This window comes from Globicephala melas, chromosome 1, assembly GCF_963455315.2.
Source record: "Globicephala melas chromosome 1, mGloMel1.2, whole genome shotgun sequence".
Lineage (NCBI taxonomy): Eukaryota > Metazoa > Chordata > Mammalia > Artiodactyla > Delphinidae > Globicephala > Globicephala melas.
The window spans coordinates 80,909,387-80,926,761 of NC_083314.1; the positions used below are offsets into that span (position 1 = coordinate 80,909,387).

General features: G+C 49.4%; 1 protein-coding gene across 4 annotated transcripts; it reads left to right on the forward strand.

Annotated features, from left to right (window-relative positions):
- Window positions 1–13: 13 nt before the first annotated feature.
- On the forward strand, window positions 14–15,856 carry ITGA10 (integrin subunit alpha 10). 4 transcript variants are annotated; one of them, XM_030869266.2, is made up of 30 exons: window positions 14–98; window positions 1,622–1,733; window positions 1,933–2,042; window positions 2,638–2,729; window positions 2,956–3,070; window positions 3,784–3,911; window positions 4,070–4,218; window positions 4,869–5,019; window positions 5,222–5,387; window positions 5,526–5,599; window positions 5,830–5,974; window positions 6,202–6,350; window positions 6,572–6,715; window positions 6,852–7,055; window positions 7,356–7,486; window positions 8,222–8,388; window positions 8,485–8,627; window positions 9,057–9,170; window positions 9,367–9,452; window positions 9,607–9,748; window positions 9,898–9,990; window positions 10,141–10,217; window positions 10,377–10,466; window positions 10,905–10,989; window positions 11,160–11,273; window positions 11,534–11,614; window positions 11,761–11,874; window positions 13,461–13,556; window positions 13,833–13,946; window positions 14,256–15,856. In XM_030869266.2, exons 1-30 carry the CDS (start codon window positions 47–49, stop codon window positions 14,319–14,321), a joined length of 3,504 nt encoding a protein of 1,167 aa, XP_030725126.1. In that variant the 5' UTR covers window positions 14–46; the 3' UTR covers window positions 14,322–15,856. The 4 variants fall into 4 exon arrangements, 3 of the variants coding, with proteins under 3 accessions (XP_030725126.1, XP_060156146.1, XP_060156142.1); XM_060300163.1 differs by having other exon boundaries at window positions 7,383–7,486; XM_060300159.1 differs by having other exon boundaries at window positions 6,855–7,055.
- Window positions 15,857–17,375: the final 1,519 nt, after the last annotated feature.

The following is a 17,375-nucleotide window of genomic DNA, read 5'->3' on the forward strand; positions in this document are numbered from 1 at the left end:
GACAGAGGCACAGAGGACTTCTCACGCAGACAGAGAACATCCAGACATGGAGTTCCCCCTCATCCCCCACCTGTTCTTGCCCCTGATGTTCCTGACAGGTGAGGGAGGTTAACTTCTTGGTTTCTGGTGGGAACGAAAGATATATGGATTGTTTAGCATTGGGATCTTTATGGTTAAAATTCTTTGGGAGTTAGGTTAAGAGGTTAACTGATTCTATGTTTCGTGTGTGTGTGTGTGTGTGTGTGTGTGTATGTGTGTGTGTGTGTGGGGTGTGCGTACACATGCGCATGGGTTTGCATTCTTTTGCCCACACATATGACTGCCTGGCAAGGGCTGAAGCTGTCCAGTGCCTTGTGTAATATTTGTGTCCAATTAAATAAAACTTTGTCCTAAGCCCTGGAAGAGTGAGGCGACCGAAAAGAAACATGATGTGAACTTCCACATGGCTAGTCTGATTACTATTATCCCCCTCCCTACTTCTCCCTGCCCTTGGTGGTCTCTGGGTTCCTGAGACATAACTGACTAACTGTGTGGTCAGAACTCTGGGTTTATCTAACCAATGTGCTACAGTTCCTGGTCATACAGCCTTGACGGTTTCCTGGATGCAAAAAGGCTCACATACAAAACACTTTTCTGAAAATGAGCTTGGTTTGAGACAGAGCTATAGCCATTGGTGAAAGTGGTGGTGGGGTGGCCTGAGTGGGGGTTACTTGAAGGAGCAAGTCACAGGGAAAGAACCATGGGAGGGACAAGAGGCCTGGAATTTTTCCTCATCAGTGCCCTGTAATCTTCGTTTCCTAAAATACCAGCTCTGATTTTAAACAGATTGGGGTTGGGAGGGAAGAGTCAGCAAGAACATGATTGAGGGGGTCTTTAGAGTGGGCTGAGAGTTAAGGAAGAAATGCAAGTAGGCAGGGGGCAGTTGGGAGGGGGGATGAATTACAAAGGAAGTGGATCGTGAGAAACTTTGGGAGTGATGGCACCCTTGGAAAGGATGTATGGCAAACCATGGATGTAGGCGAGTGGCTCCACCCAGTTAATTACCACTGAGGTTTCCAGGGCTGGAATCAGCCAGAGACCTAGACATTGGAGAAAGAGAGTGAGAGTGTAACAATGATACTGGGAGTCAAGAAGAGACAGGAAGAGAAGAAGAGACCCAGACATGCAGTGTTCACTAACCTCCTCTTGTTTTCCCTATGGTCCTGGGTTTGCGGAGAATTTGTAAGAAATAGTTGTTCTGGGGCTGCAGAAAGGCCTTCTCCCTCTTTTGACCCTCACAGCTTGGAGAGGAGGATGTGTAGGAGGAATGATGTAGAAAAGGGGAACTTGACCCTTCCAGACATGTCTGTAAATGAAATTTGGGGGATAGGAATGGAAATACATCTGTGCAACAGCATGGCAGAGGGCCACAGTTTAGACATCTGGACCCAAACACAGGAAGAAAATCATCCTTGCTTGGAGTATATGACATTCACAGAGTCCAGGGCAGCTTATGAGTAAAAAGAAGGGAGATAGGCTGAGATCAAAAAGTTCCCTCCACGGTTTCTCTCTGGTTGTACCTCTGGGCATTCATTAGGTTCTCTGGCTGATTCCTGCTAACCTTATGATCCTGGCCCCCCAGGTCTCTGCTCCCCCTTTAACCTGGACGTGCATCACCCACGCCTATTTCCAGGGCCACCGGAGGCTGAATTTGGATACAGTGTCTTACAACATGTTGGGGGTGGACGCCGATGGTGAGGAGGAAACCAGGGGGCCGTGGGATTGGGACTGTGATAGAGCTGTTAAGGGGGAGGCAAGGTAGATGGAAATATAAACTAATCTGGTTCTTTGGAAATAGCTGGGGCTCTAGACTTGCCGTCACCATGCCCTTTCCCTCTGGCCTATCTCAAGTGTCATATTTACGCTATGCTTGTATTCATTTCCTCCTCCCAGGATGTTGGTGGGTGCGCCCTGGGATGGGCCTTCAGGCGACCGAAGGGGGGATGTTTATCGCTGCCCTGTAGGGGGCTCCCACAATGCCCCATGTGCCAAGGGCCACTTGGGTAAGAAGACTCCTCACTCTTCCACTCCTAACCCCTAACCTTGATACACTAGTAGCTTTGACCCCTTACACCTCACTTTTTTTTTGTTTTTAAGTTTTTTGGAGCATAGTTGATTTACAATGTTGTGTTAGTTTCAGGTGTACAGCAAAGTGATTCAGTTATACATATACATATATTCATTCTTTTTCAGATTCTTTTCCCATATAGGTTATTATAGAATACTGAGTAGAGTTCCCTGTGCTATACAGTAGGTCCTTGTTGATTATCTATTTTATATATAGTAGTGTGTGTATGTTAATCCCAAGCTCCTAATTTATCCCTCCCACCTCCATGTTTCCCCTTTGGTAGCCATAAGTTTGTTTTCAAAATCTGTGAGTCTGTTTCTGTTTTGTAAATAAGTTCATAGATAACATTAAAAAAAATTAGACTCCACATATGAGTGATATCACACCTTACTTCTTTACCTCCATATCCCACGTACTCCTCTTCCTGACTTGATCCGGACCTCTTCTCATCCTCTTCCAAAATCATCCTGAACTCAGTCACCCCATCTGTGACCCCATGATCTCATGCTCTTCCACTCCACTCCAACCAGGTGACTATCCACTGGGAAATTCATCTCGTCCTGCTGTGAATATGCACCTGGGGATGTCTCTACTGGAGACAGTTGGTGATGGGGGATTCATGGTAAGCTAAGGAAAGGGTGGTGGCGGGGTCTCTGATGGTTTGTGGTAGAGAAAAGGGTGGTATGATAAGGGAAACTGGTCTGTGTGGAGGGGTCAAGGAGTTAAAAACCCTAGAAAGCAAGGAGGGGGGTCTTGGGGAGTGGTCTCAATGCCTCTTTTGACAAAGAGCATGTTCTGAGGATGCCCTCCCAAGCCTGGGAGTAACTGTTTCCTCTACCCATCCCCAGGCTTGTGCCCCTCTCTGGTCTCGTGCTTGTGGCTCATCTGTCTTCAGTTCTGGGATATGTGCCCGTGTAGATGCTTCGTTCCGGCCCCAGGGAAGCCTGGCACCCACTGTACAACGTGAGCCAGGAGAAGGGGCTGAGGACTCAGTCCCTAGAATGGGGTGCAGGGTGGGAAAAAGATGGGGCCACAGGGTATGATGCTTGACAGGGGAACTGCATGGCTTATCCTCACTGCTACCTAACATGTCCACAAAAGCTCCATGTTTCCTAACAGATGAGAATTCAGACTCTTTACCAGGTCGTCAAGACTCCATGAACTGATTTAATCAACTTCAAAAACTCAGCTCTCACTATATCCCTTCATACCCTGCACCTTGGCTATAGCCTTCACCTCACCATTCTCCTATGTGTCATCTATTTTTATACCTCCATCTCTTTTTGTTTAAAGTGTTCTCCACCCAAATGCCTTCCTGTTTTGTCTCCTCTCCTCAAACATCTCCAGTCTTCAGTATCTTCTCAGTCGCTGCCTCCTTTGATTCTCCACCATCAGGACTGACCCTCCTTTTTTCTCTCACATCATAGAGTGGTACTATGTTTCTACTAGCGCTTGATTCCTTCTTCTTTGTTTTTTTAGTCAATTGTATATATGCCCATCTTCTCTTTTATACATTTTTATATTTACCCAGGACCTGGCACACTATCTTCCTTATATGTAAAAGTGCCTAATAAATGTTTGAATTAAATGTGCCCTCCTGTGACCTCTTCCCTTGTTGTCCCCATGCCCAATGTCCTTTACCCCTCTGTTCCCCATCACTATACCCCTCCTCCTAGGCTGTCCCACATACATGGATGTCGTCATTGTGTTGGACGGCTCCAACAGCATCTACCCCTGGTCTGAAGTTCAGACCTTCCTGCGAAGACTAGTAGGGAGATTATTTATTGACCCGGAGCAGATACAGGTAAGAGAAGGCGACATGGATGGGCTTGGAGGGGGAGAGACAGGGAGAGAGGAGATAAATGTAGGTAGCATCTTCAGTAGTATCCAGGTGCTCGTCTCCCCTCCCTCGCATACCTTCTCCACCCCCACACTCCATTAGAGTGCACACTTTATTCTCAGGTGGGACTGGTACAGTATGGGGAGAGCTCTGTACATGAGTGGTCCCTGGGAGATTTCCGAACCAAAGAAGAAGTGGTGAGAGCAGCAAGGAACCTGAGCCGGCGGGAGGGACGAGAAACAAAGACTGCTCAAGCAATAATGATGGCCTGGTGAGGCACTGGGAAGGGGGGTGTGGGAAGCCAGAAGGGTTAGGGGAGGCTTTGGAGTGCAGTGTGTACGTGTACATCCCAAGATGTCTTGCCAGCTTATTTTTTTTTGCACACTAATGTAGGTGGGGGAAGGCTAAATTGGCTGTCATCGCACTCATTGCATTTCTACAAATTGTCTGTGTCTCTCCATGTTTCTGCTTTATTTATCTCTGCAGACAGAATTCTCTCTGTCTATATACCTCCACTCCCACTTTGCTCTTGGCCCTCGGGTTTTCCACCACTCATGTCCTAGCCCATTTTCCAAACGTGACAAAACTCATCTCTGGGAAGACTCCTCTGACCTGACCATTCTCCTTTATTCTACGTTCCCTTAATATTTGTCCTCCTAAATACAATATTTGCTGAATGAATCTATGAGTGAATGGATTTTATACTTACTTGCATTGATGATATGCTGCTCTATATGTTCTATGACATTCAGACATTTGAGCTCTTACTGTATGCCAGTCTCTACGCTAGACAGTTGGGGAGATGGGCTAAAAGGCAAGAGGCCTGGCCTCAGTGAACTGCCGACAGTGTTAAGTACTGTGTGTATGTGTATCTATCTGCACACATCTGATCACACCTCACTCCTTTCTCTCTCTTCTCAGCACAGAAGGATTCAGTCAGTCCCATGGGGGCCGACCAGAGGCTGCCAGGCTACTGGTGGTTGTCACTGATGGAGAGTCACATGATGGAGAGGAACTTCCTGCAGCACTAAAGGCCTGCGAAGCTGGCAGAGTGACACGCTATGGGATTGCGGTGAGAACAGCTCTGGATCTGGAAGGATAGAAGGGATTGGGGAGGGTGACACTGAGGACTGGGAACTTAAGAAAACAGACGTTGACCCCTTCCCAGACATCAGCCGTATTCCCTTTCTTCTCTTTAGTTGGCTGTGTCCTGTACAGCTCTACCGTCTCACAGCACACAGCTAGCAGACCCCACCTTTATCTCCTGACCCCAGGTCCTTGGTCACTACCTCCGGCGGCAGCGAGACCCCAGCGCTTTCCTGCGGGAAATCAGAGCTATTGCCAGTGATCCAGACGAGAGATTCTTCTTCAATGTCACAGATGAAGCAGCACTGACTGACATTGTGGATGCATTAGGGGACCGGATTTTTGGCCTTGAGGGTAATGATTACCCTGGAGAAACAGAGGACAGGGTAGGGGGAGTTCTGGGGTATAGGTGGGCTTCTGGAATAAGTTCAGAAGGTCAAAGGGGAAACTGTCTTCCCTTATATTGCCTCATGATGTTTTCTCACACTCAAGGGTCCCACGGAGAAAATGAAAGCTCCTTTGGGCTGGAAATGTCTCAGATTGGTTTCTCTACTCATCGGCTAAAGGTTGGACAGACTCTGACCCCTCTCAACATCTGACTCCTTCCAGCCTCTAACTCAGACAGCTTCAACCCCAGGGTCTTCCGGATTCCTCCTTTAACCAATGTCCATGCTGACCTTCCCATACCCCACCAACTGACCCCAGCATGCCCTCAGTGACCCTCTCACTCCTGGAGAGCTTTTTCTTCTTATTCCCCACTGTCTTTTCAGCGACCCCATCTGGTTCTGCCCTACAGGATGGGATTCTCTTCGGGATGGTAGGGGCTTATGACTGGGGGGGCTCAGTGTTATGGCTTGAAGAAGGTCGCCGCCTCTTCCCGCCACGGACGGCCCTGGAAGATGAGTTCCCCCCTGCATTGCAGAACCATGCAGCCTACCTGGGTGAGTAGCAGAGAGCTGCAAAGGATTAGATGGTGGAGGGGGAAAAAAAAATGCTTCCTCAGTGGTGGGTGGGATGGAGGGTATAAGGTACTCACTCTTAACTCATGCAGTTTCTCACTGATCTCCTGCTACCTTCCTTTGGGACCCCCTTCTGTGCCTTTAGGGAAACCTCCTACTCTGACCCCATCTTCTTTCCCTTTCACCTCCGGCTCCTTGTCCACTTCTAGGTTACTCAGTTTCCTCCATGCTTTTGCGGGGTGGACGCCGCCTCTTTCTCTCAGGAGCTCCTCGGTTTAGACATCGAGGAAAGGTCATCGCCTTCCAGCTTAAGAAAGATGGGGCTGTGAGGGTCGCCCAGAGCCTCCAGGGGGAGCAGGTAGGGCATCCAAGGGAGGGTGAGACCCTTGGCTCCTGAGGGAGCTTCAGGCTGTGGGGGAAGAGAGTGAAGGGACAAGAGAGGGGCCTTAAAAGTCTGTGTTGAATTCTGGTTGGCAGAGTCTGTCAGGGATGTGAGGACCAGATTGGCAGGTGCTCCCCACTTGTCCATAATCTTGCCTTCCCTTTCCTCTGGGGTCACCACTACCTACCGCTCTCCAGATTGGCTCGTACTTTGGCAGTGAGCTCTGCCCATTGGATACGGATGGGGATGGAACAACTGACGTCTTGCTTGTGGCTGCCCCCATGTTCCTGGGGCCCCAGAACAAGGAGACAGGACGTGTTTATGTGTATCTGGTGGGCCAGGTGAGACTTGCTGGGATACCCTAGAACTTGTCTGTGGGGGGCAAAGGGAGTGAGGGAAGGCACACACATTTGAGGGCTGGCTGAGAGGGTGGGACTGTCAAATCAGCATCTTCTGCCTTCTCCTCACCTCCACCAGCAGTCCTTGCTGACACTCCAGGGAACACTTCAGCCAGAACCCCCACAGGATGCTCGATTTGGCTTTGCCATGGCTGCCCTTCCTGATCTGAACCAAGATGGTTTCGCTGATGTGGCTATGGGAGCGCCCCTGGAGGATGGGCACCGTGGAGCACTGTACCTCTATCACGGGACCCAGAGTGGAGTCAAGCCCTGTCCTGCCCAGGTCAGGAATGCCCCGACGAGGCAGGGGCATGGTGGGAGGAAGGGGAAAGGAGGTGCACCCTTTGGTTATCATTGCTCCCCTGGGCTTGAGACCCAAACTGAACAAGTGCCTTTTTTATCAGTAGTCAAAAAGGTGAGGCGGTGGGGTAGGAAACATGTTGCTCTACTAGAGACTCCTGAACACAGGCAAGTTCCTCTCATTCCTCCTCATGCCTGAGGGGAGAATTAGAAAAAGCCAGGTGGGAGGCCTGGGCAACCAGTTGTGTGAGTCTCTGCTCAGTGTCTCCTCTCTCCCTCTCAGCGGATTGCTGCTGTCTCCATGCCACAGGCCCTCAGCTACTTTGGCCGAAGTGTGGATGGCAGGTTAGATCTGGATGGAGATGACCTGGTAGATGTTGCTGTGGGTGCCCAAGGGGCAGCCATCCTGCTCAGGTGAGTGGCCCCAGCTCAGGTAGCAGTAGACAGCATGGCATAGCTGTTAAAAGCAAGGGCTTTGGAATCACAAAGTTATATTTGGCTTTCTTGATCAACTTACTCTGTGCCTCTGTTTCCTAGTTTATAAAGCGGGAATAATAATCGTACCTGCCTTAGAGGTTTGTTGTGAGGATTAAACGCTATAATCTGTGAAAAGATCTAAACACAGTGCCTAGCACACGGCAAGTGCTGATTAAATGTTAGCTATTGGGACTTGCCTGGTGGTGCAGTGGTTAAGAATCTGCCTGCCAATGCAGGGGACAAGGGTTCGATCCCTGGTACAGGCGGATCCCACATGCCGCGGAGCAACTAAGCCCATGCACCACAACTACTGAGCCCGCGTACCACAACTACTGAAACCCACACACCTAGAACCCATGCTCCGCAATGGGAGAGGCCACCGCAATGAGAAGCCCATGCACCAAGGCCAAGAGTAGTCCCTGCTCGCCGCAGCTAGAGAGAAAGGCCACACGCAGCAGTGAAGACCCAGGCAGCCAAAAATAAAAATAAATTAATTTTTTAAAAAATGTTAACTATTATCTTACTTCTGTCAGAAGGTTCAGGGGAGGCGGACACATGTGTCCCCTAGCTCCTTATTCTTTCCTTTGACCTCAGGGAGGCAAACACTGGGGACTGCCTTTCTCAAAGGGCTTTCTTCCCTCTGCTAGACTTTCTTTCCCACCCTGTTCCCAGCTCCCGGCCCATTGTCCACCTGGCCCCTTCACTGGATGTGACCCCGCCAGCCATCAGTGTGGTTCAGAGGGACTGCAAGCGACGCAGCCAGGAGGCAGCCTGCCTATCCGCAGCCCTTTGCTTCCAAGTGACCTCCCGCACTCCCGGTCGCTGGGATCGCCAATTCCGTGAGTGACTAGAGTGCATGCTAGGCAGCTCTCAACCCCTTGCCTGCCATGATCTTGGGACCCCTCTCCACCTGCACTCTTGCCTGCCCCATTCAGATGTGCGGTTCACAGCATCGCTGGATGAGTGGACAGCTGGAGCCCGTGCAGCGTTTGACGGCTCTGGCCAGAGGCTGTCCCCTCGGCGGCTCCGGCTCAGTGTGGGGACTATCACTTGTGAGCCGCTGCACTTCCATGTGCTGGTGAGGAGGGGGCAGGAACTGCTTTGCATCAGGGCCTGGGAGTGAGAAGAAGGCTGGATCAGAGGGAGGACTTTCTGCTGGATCGGCAAGAAAGCCAGAGTCAGCAAAGTGAGAAAGATCAGACTGTGGAGTCAGGCTGATCTGGGTTTGAATCCTGCTCTGCCGTTTACCACCTGTGAATTCTGGCAACTCATATAACCTGCAAACCTTAGTTTCCTTGCCTGAAAAGGGGGGATAATAATAACAACTACAAAATAGGAGTTAGCTGTCTTAGAATTAAATGTAATAGTATTGATAAAACCTTAGGACAGTGCCCGGCACACAGAAAGTGCTCCGTAAATATCGCCATAATTATCACATTCTGCTAGGATTCCTGGGTCGTATCCCTAATCCTGGCTCCCCATGATCCTTGACTCTGGTTTCTCTTAGGATACATCAGATTACCTCCGGCCAGTGGCCTTGACTGTGACCTTTGCTTTGGACAACACCACAAAACCAGGGCCTGTGCTGGATGAGGGCTCACCTACCTCCATACGAAAGCTGGTCAGAAGTGCCAAGCCCTGCCCTGCCCTGGGTGCCAACACTGCCCTTCTCAGTGAATTCAAGAGAAAGGGGAGGGAGGAGACATGAGATCACAGTGAAATCTAACTTGGGCACCTACTCTTTTCACTTTTCCCTCAATCCCATTCCTTTCTCCCACGCCTTCCTCTCAGCCCTCAGCCCCTTCTCTCTCCTCTAGGTCCCCTTCTCGAAGGACTGTGGCCCTGACAATGAATGTGTCACAGATCTGGTACTTCGAGCTAATATGAACATCAGAGGCTCCAGGTGGGATGGACATGAACTGGCCAAATGGGGGTGACCCGAGACAGATCAGAAGGGACTTGAAGGGAGATGGAGGGTTGTTTCTTGCCCAGGAAGACAGAAGCGAGGCTTCTGGCGCTCCTTCAACTCTGGTCTCTCTTTTATCCACGACTCCTAGGAAGGACCCATTCGTGGTTCGAGGTGGTCGCAGGAAAGTGCTGGTGTCAGCAACTCTGAAGAACAGGAAGGAAAATGCCTACAACACTAGCCTGAGTCTCAGCTTCTCCAGAAACCTTCACCTATCCAGTTTTACTCCTCAGGTGCCCTTGGGGGAGGGAATTTGGGAGGAGGACAATTGGGGTATTGTCTGTGAGGGGCCCTAGGGAAAGGCTTGCAGTGTTTAGAGGCTGCAGGCAGGAGGGCAGTTGCAGCCCCACCTTAGCCTCCACCCCGCTTCCTCTGCTCTCAGGGGGACGGCCCAGTGAAGGTGGAGTGTGCAGCCCCTTCCCCTCATGCCCGCCTCTGCAGCGTGGGGCATCCTGTCTTCCAGGCTGGAGCCAAGGTGAGTTGGGGCCCAGGATGAGAAAGGGCCTCTGAGAGATCAGGGGCTGGAATCTGCAGGGCCTGGGAGTTTAGGAAAGGAGGCACACAAGGGCTCCTGTTCCTCTGTATTGTCCCATGAGGAGAAATCTACCATGTCCCTCTCTCCCAGGTGACCTTTCTGCTAGAGTTTGAGTTTAGCTGCTCCTTCCTCCTGAGCCAGGTCCTTGTGAGGCTGACTGCCACCAGGTGAGAACAATGGGCATTTCCTCCCAGGCCTCTCCTGTTGGGTCTTGGTGGTGGTGGTGTGCGGGTGGGAGCAGGGGTGGAAACAGCGTGACTCCTTTACTCTAGAGAGGGGTGTCTGAGACAGGGCTGGGATGCGAGCCTCTCCCCCTGACCCTACAGCAATAGCCTGGAGAGAAATGGCACGCTTCATGATAACACAGCCCAGACCTCAGCCTACATCCAGTATGAGGCTCACCTCCTATTCTCTAGGTATGGCTCAGCTCCCCACTGAGACCCCATTCTGACCCCAGACTCATACTCTTTATGTTTCCCCCCTCTCCCTCCATGTGCTTCAGTGTTCCCAAACACCAAACCCTTAGGGCTGCTCTATCTTTTTGCCCTCAGTCCCACTCATGCTGAAGCTTCTCTTAAGCATCTTTCTTTCGTAGGTGTAGTACTTATGCATCCTAGTTGTAGGGCTTTGCTGGGCCCTGGGGGTTGGAGCTGGTGTGATGGGATATGGGGTGTGGCCATAAAGTTTGTACCAAGTCTATGTCATGTCTCATTTCTGTCTTCTCTATGTACCCCTATCTCTTTATCCATGTGCTGGCCCTACCTTCCCTGAATCCATGTCTGTGTGCTGATCATGTGCCCCTGTGTCTGTGTCATGGCTGTGACCATGTGCTTCCTGACTTGGTGTCCACGCAGTGAGTCCACTCTGCACCGCTATGAGGTTCACCCATATGGGACCCTCCCAGTGGGCCCCGGCCCTGAATTCAAAACCACTCTTAGGGTGAGAAGCTGGAGGGACCTTGGCATAAGCAGAGGGAGGGGGAGGAGTTCCTGGGCAAAGTATGGGAGGAGTCTCTCTTAGATGTCAGTGGTATTGAGGGTAAAGGGGAACGGATGAGGAAGAGTCTTTCTCTGCCTCTCACCTCTTCCCATTTCCAATCCTCCTCTTAGGTTCAGAACCTTGGCTGCTATGTGGTCAGTGGCCTCATCGTCTCAGCCCTCCTTCCAGCCGTGGCCCATGGGGGCCATTACTTCCTGTCACTGTCTCAAGTCATCACTAACAATGTGAGTCTGGGCTAGGGGCGTGTGGAACCCTGCCCTCTTGATTTGGTGGACTCACCCAGCTCCCAGCGTCCTGGGTCACTGCTCTTAGGGCTCCTCCCTCCCTGGGGGCGCCTTTCTTTCACATACCTCGCTTCGTTGAGAAGAAAGAAAGGGATCACCCAGGGAAGAACTACAAGAGTGTGGGTGGTGTGCTCCTGCTCAGCCTGGAGTGGCCGGCCTCTCACCATCAAGAGGGTCCCTCAAGTTGGATCTTCCTCTAGGCAAGCTGCACAGTGCAGAACCTGACTGAGCCCCCAGAGCCCCCTGTGCATCCAGAGGAGCTCCAGCACACAAGCTGGCTGGTATGAGTCACAAGAGGGCGAAGTAGGTGTACGGAGTGGGAATGCAGGGGGGAGCAGTAGAGTTTGGAGCCTTGGGCTGGAGAGTAGAGTGGGGAGTGAGGGATATTTCCACCCCAGCGTCCTGATGTGTCTCTCTCTTCTGGTAGAATGGGAACAATTCCCGGTGTCAGGTCATGAGGTGCCACCTTGGGCGACTGGCAAAGGGGACTGAGGTCTCTGTTGGACTACTGAGGCTGGTTCACAATGAATTTTTCCGAAGGGTAAACTTTTCCTTTTCCACTGCTTTCCCCTGCTGCTCCTATCTGGGACTTTAGCATAGCCTTTTCCGGTAGACAGACTCGTGTTCAAGTTCGAGCTTTGCCTCCTACTCACAAAGTTATTTAATTTTTCTAAGTTTCTTTCTCCTCATCTCTAAAATGGGGAAGAAAAGACCTACTTCATAGGGTTGTTGTAAAGACTAAGTGAATAATGAGATGAACTCACTAGAAGCTAGTTACTATTCTTGTATTTTCCTCCATTTTATCATGTCTTATTGTTATATCAATAATCAACCGACATTATGCGGGCCTCTCACTGTCGTGGCCTCTCCCGTTGCGGAGCACAGGCTCCGGACGCGCAGGCTCCGGACGCGCAGGCTCCGGACGCGCAGGCTCAGCGGCCATGGCTCACGGGCCCAGCCACTCCGCAGCATGTGGGATCTTCCCGGACTGGGGCACGAATCCGTGTCCCCTGAATCGGCAGGCGGACTCTCAACCACTGCGCCACCAGGGAAGCCCCAACCAACATTTATAGGATACCTAAATTCAATCAACCCATCAAATGCCTGCTATATAAAAAGCCCTCTATTAGGTAGACACTGAGGAGAATATCCGCAACATTTAGCACCATGCCTAACTCATTGTAGTGATTTAATACATTTTTATTAAATGAATGAGTAAATAGTTGATATTACATGCAGGGTAAGCATGGAGGGTAGTGGGAAGTGATATTGTATAGTGAAAGAGATCTAGATTATCAAAGATCTTTAAAGCCAGGAAGATGAAATAGAACCTAATATGATAGGCAGTCAGGAGTCATGTGAGTTCCTGAGCAGGGAAATGACCTCTTAATTATAACAGCTGTTTAGTACTAGGGGTTTATATTGTGCTTTCCCGTGTTCTGTATACTTTGAATTACACAAGATCCCTGGGATGTAGGCATCTTTCAGGGAAGTTAAGTCTGACAGGCCATCCTTCCCTAAGTCTGGTTCTCTCTTTATCTCTCTTTGGTATCCTTTTTTCATTCATTTATTTATTCTTTTAACAAAGATTTATTGAGAAACTAGGGACACATAAATTACTAACATACAACCCTTGACCTCAAGGATCTTATAGTTCAGAGGTGAAAGACAGAGAAGTAAACAGAATATTATAACCTGATCCAGGGTGATGGGGGTTAGGAGGGAACACTTTCCTACTTCCCAGAGGGGATGACATCTAAAGGAAGGGTAGGCGTTAGCCAAAGAAAGAGGAGTTGAATGCATTTCAGGTAGAGCAAACAGAGTATATGAAGGGCCATAGGCTTTCCATCTGTTACCCTTCTTTTCTTTCCCCATCAGTCTCCAACCTTTTTCTCTGGTTTTGAACATCCTGGAAGTTGTGCCCCTCAGCCTCATCTTTGCCATTAGGGTTCTGAGAGCCTTATCACCTGATGATGGCTCACTTTATTTTTTTTTTTAATTTTTTTGAATTTTATTTGTTTTTTTATACAGCAGATTCTTATTAGTTATCCTTTTTATACATATATTAATCAATCCCAATCTCCCAGTTCAGATGATGGCTCACTTTAAATGTCTTTCCATTCACAGGCCAAATTCAAGTCTCTGACAGTGGTCAGCACCTTCGAGCTGGGAACTGAGGAGGGCAGTGTCCTACAGCTGACTGAAGCCTCCCGTTGGAGTGAGGTGGGGCTGGAGACTGAGTCTGAGAACTGTGGAACTAGTAAGGGTGGCAGTGGCCTAAGGGCACCTGTGAGATTTTTCAGAACAGAGGTGTCTTCATTAGGCAGCAGTCAGGGAGTCAGAAGTGATAAATCAGAATGGTGGGGTCCCACTGCCTCCATTCCTACCTCAGTCTCTTTCCTTTTAGTCTTCTATTTTGCGGCTGGCTTTGCTACAATGTTGGGTGAGGCTAGCTGGGCAAAACGGTGCAAACAAAAAACAACTCTCCTTCCTATGCAGAGCCTCCTGGAGGTAATTCAGTCCCGCCCTGTCCTCATCTCCCTGTGGATCCTCATTGGCAGTGTCCTGGGAGGGCTGCTTCTGCTTGCTCTCCTTGTCTTCTGCCTTTGGAAGGTAAGCACTGCTGTCGTGGGGAGTATGGGGCATGGTGCTCATGAATTAAGGAATCCTTGATTATAGCCGGGAGAACCGGATTTGTGCTGGGCAGCTAAGCAGGCTGTGGGTGTCATGCCCAGATCTCCTTCACTGTCCTCCTCACTGTCCTCCACAAATGTTGGTTGAACTAAACTAAGCCAAATAAAATAAATTTGAATCTCAGTTTTGGAAGCAGAACAAAATTGAAGACTTCAGATACATCTAAGGGCTGTTGGCCGGGTCCCCAGGCAGGGCATTTGGTGAAGACTCTTATCTCTTTCCCTACAGCTTGGCTTCTTTGCCCGTAAGAAAATCCCTGAGGAAGAAAAAAGAGAAGAGAAATTGGAGCAATGAATGTAGAATAAAGCCCTAGAAAGTCCTCCCTGGCAGCTTCTCCAAAAGACTTGCATAACAGCAGAGGTTTGGGGGCTCAGATGGGACAGGAAGAAGCCTCTGGACTATCTCCCCAGACCTGCAGCCTGACTTGACCTTTGAGTCATGAGGATGCTGCTGGCAAGGGATGAGGCCTTACCTCAGACGAGAAGGGCTGGCACTAAACACTCCCACCCTGTGCTTCCCTCCTTACCATCCTGGTTCCAGAGCCAACACTGGGACCTTAGTGTAGGGTCCTTTTTTCCCCATCCCCAGGAATTAAGAATTTTTTGCCTAGGTCCCTGACTTCTTTCAGTTTCCCTCTACATCCTCCCTCACAATTTGGAAAGGACAAGGGTTATCTTCCTCCATTTCCCACCTCTCACCTTCCTGCCTTCTCCCCACTCCACAGGAGAGAGCTGACGTTGGCTTGAACGAAGTAAAGTCAACATCTGCTGCTTTCCTGTGGAGTCTGGTGATTCAGAGGGCCGGATGGGGAGAGTCAACAGGAAAAAAGGAGGGAGGAGAAAAAGCCACAAGAGACATTCTGTACAATTCCAAGGAACAGAGAAGCCTTTAGACAGGCAACTGCCATCCCCCTGAAACCTGAGACTTTCGTGGTGCACTCGCCCGCCCTCAGGTGCTGGTGAAACGGAGCTGCCCCAGGCCTTCTGGGCAAGGGTTTCCCAACTCTCCAGCCTTCCCTGGGAGCAAAGCCAGAGCTGGGTGCCCGATTCTCTGGAGCCAGGGGCCCCCACGTGGCTAGAGCTGGAATAACAGAGAAGACTGGATACCCTAGGCAGTCTTCTCCTCTCTCAGGCCTCACACACTCATGAGCCCTCCTTGGAGCCTCCTTATAGAAACTAGAGAGAAGGGAGTTGATGGTGGAACCCTTTCACCTTACTAGACTTGGGAAGCAGCAGCCCCATGGGGTCTGAATTAAGGAAGAAGCTGAAGTAGGTTGCAAAAGGTCTCTGGGAAGCAAGCCCTTACTTACTTGGCACTGTTTATATAGCACAAATATCTCCTAGGAAATGTTTCTGGGGCATCTCCAGCCATACCTTGTAGGGCTTCTCTGGTACAATCAGTTGGACAGCCCTTGCCTGATGTTTACTGGAAATTCTCAAGTTAGTTTCTATCTCTGGACCACCCCACCACCTGACTCCCATTTTTTGGTCATGGCCAGTAAAGAGAAGTGGATTCTCATTGACAACTGGGTAACATACAGTTCTCTGTAATCAAGACTTTGGACACCAAAGTTAGTTACTGGTCTCCAGAGGGCAGCTCTGACAGCCATTTGAAGAATCAGCACCCATTCAGAGCTGAGAAGAGAGGGGACCCGATTGGGCAGTTGACTAGCCGCCACAGACTCTGTCCTCCAGGGCTGTTCTTGAGATCTGGTCACAGTGTTTATTTTGGCATGTCTCTGGCCTTTTGCAGACAGCATTGTCTCTGTTTCCTAGCAGGGTAGACAGTATATCAGATGGTCAGAACAAATAAAGTTCAGTGTCAAATGACTTCTGGCTCTCTTTGAGTTCCCTGGGATATAGACTGCTCACAAACGGTGAGAGGTGGAGTCTCGGTTTACCTTGAGACCTTATACAATTGAGTCCCTGGAAGGCAAGGTTATGAAGTATTGAAATGTTTTCTGTGACTCTCCCACTGGAGATGTACTCTAGCCTCCTGCAATCCTCACCTACTTAAATGAGCACAGAGTGTAAAATGTGTAGGTTCGGTAAACACATAGGCCTATACTGAAATCCCAGGCCTGCCATTTATGAGCTAAGTGGCTTTGGGCAAGTCATAACTACCCTGAGGCTCAGATAAAAAGCTGTGTAGAGCAGTGGTTAAGAATGAAGACAGACTTGGGTTTAAATCTAAGCTCTACCACTTAAATCCTGCTTGACCTTGAACAGATTTAACTTCTCAATGTCTTGACTTTCTTGACTTTAAACTTATTAGGGTTGTGAGGACTAAATGAGATGATTCAAGTAAAGTGAACATATAGTGAGTACTTAATAAATGGTAACTATTGTTATAGTTACCTGGCCTATTAGGCTGGGACAACCATTCTGTGCCAAGCTGGTGAGTTATTTTGTGGCAGGAGGATCCATGGTGGCCCTTAGTACAATTCATATAGGCTATAGTTTGATCAACATTTATGCAGCACACTTGTTTCTGGGGCAAGGACTGAGGCCATGGTTATGTTGACAGATTTCCCCTCTTTATCCCCAGTCAGCCTGCAAAGGGAGATGGGTATCCTTGAGGACTGGTTCATCTAATTCTCTCTCCACATGATTAAAAAAGCACTCTTAATATTTTTCTCCACCTAGAGATCCCTCTCTTCTCTCTTCCTCAGCGCCAGAATGGGACTTTCTCTAACCCCAACCTGTTCTTCAAAAAGCCTGTTACCTCTTTCTTCCTTTGAAGCAGAGCCAGTTTGAGAAGCAACTGTAGAAACACCAGGCTCTCCTCAGACACACAGGTGTTGCTTTCTTCTCATCGTTGCTCCTTTGTTCCTTTATTCATTCTTTTGTTCATTCACTCATCAGACATTAAGCACCTAATATGTGCTAGGCAATTTGAATAATATAAAATGCAACTCCTACCATCAAAGAGCCCAGTCTAGTAGGGGAAACAAACATGTAAACATATAATGGAAAATACAGAGAGCTGGTCGCTAGACGACATATCAGTATTAGAAATGTGTCGCACACAAGAGGCACACTTTTTTAGGTGAGGTTGGAGGGACTTTAAAAGTTTACAGAAAAAAAAAAGTCTTGAGGGGCCACCAAGTGTGAGAGGAGGCATTCCAGGGAGGATTAATCACCAGTTGGGAAGGGAACTGTAGTAGATTGGAGCAGCCTGAGCATTAGACTGTTTGTGAAAGTAGTGAGAGATGAGACTTGAACAGGCAGAGTGCAGCTCCTGATGAGCCTAGTAAACTACGTTAAGAACTCTGACCTTTATCCTGTAGGCTTTCACATGCATTTGAGTGTGCTCTCTCTGGCTGAAGGGAGGAGAAAAGAGAGACGG

Bases quoted from the DNA above. Each gene is read 5' to 3' on its own strand.
- ITGA10 (XM_030869266.2), top strand. From the start codon at position 47: ATGGAGTTCCCCCTCATCCCCCACCTGTTCTTGCCCCTGATGTTCCTG. The intron at 4,219-4,868 runs GTGAGGCACTGG...CTCTCTTCTCAG, and splicing joins CAAGCAATAATGATGGCCTG to CACAGAAGGATTCAGTCAGT. The intron at 7,056-7,355 runs GTCAGGAATGCC...TCTCCCTCTCAG, and splicing joins TCAAGCCCTGTCCTGCCCAG to CGGATTGCTGCTGTCTCCAT.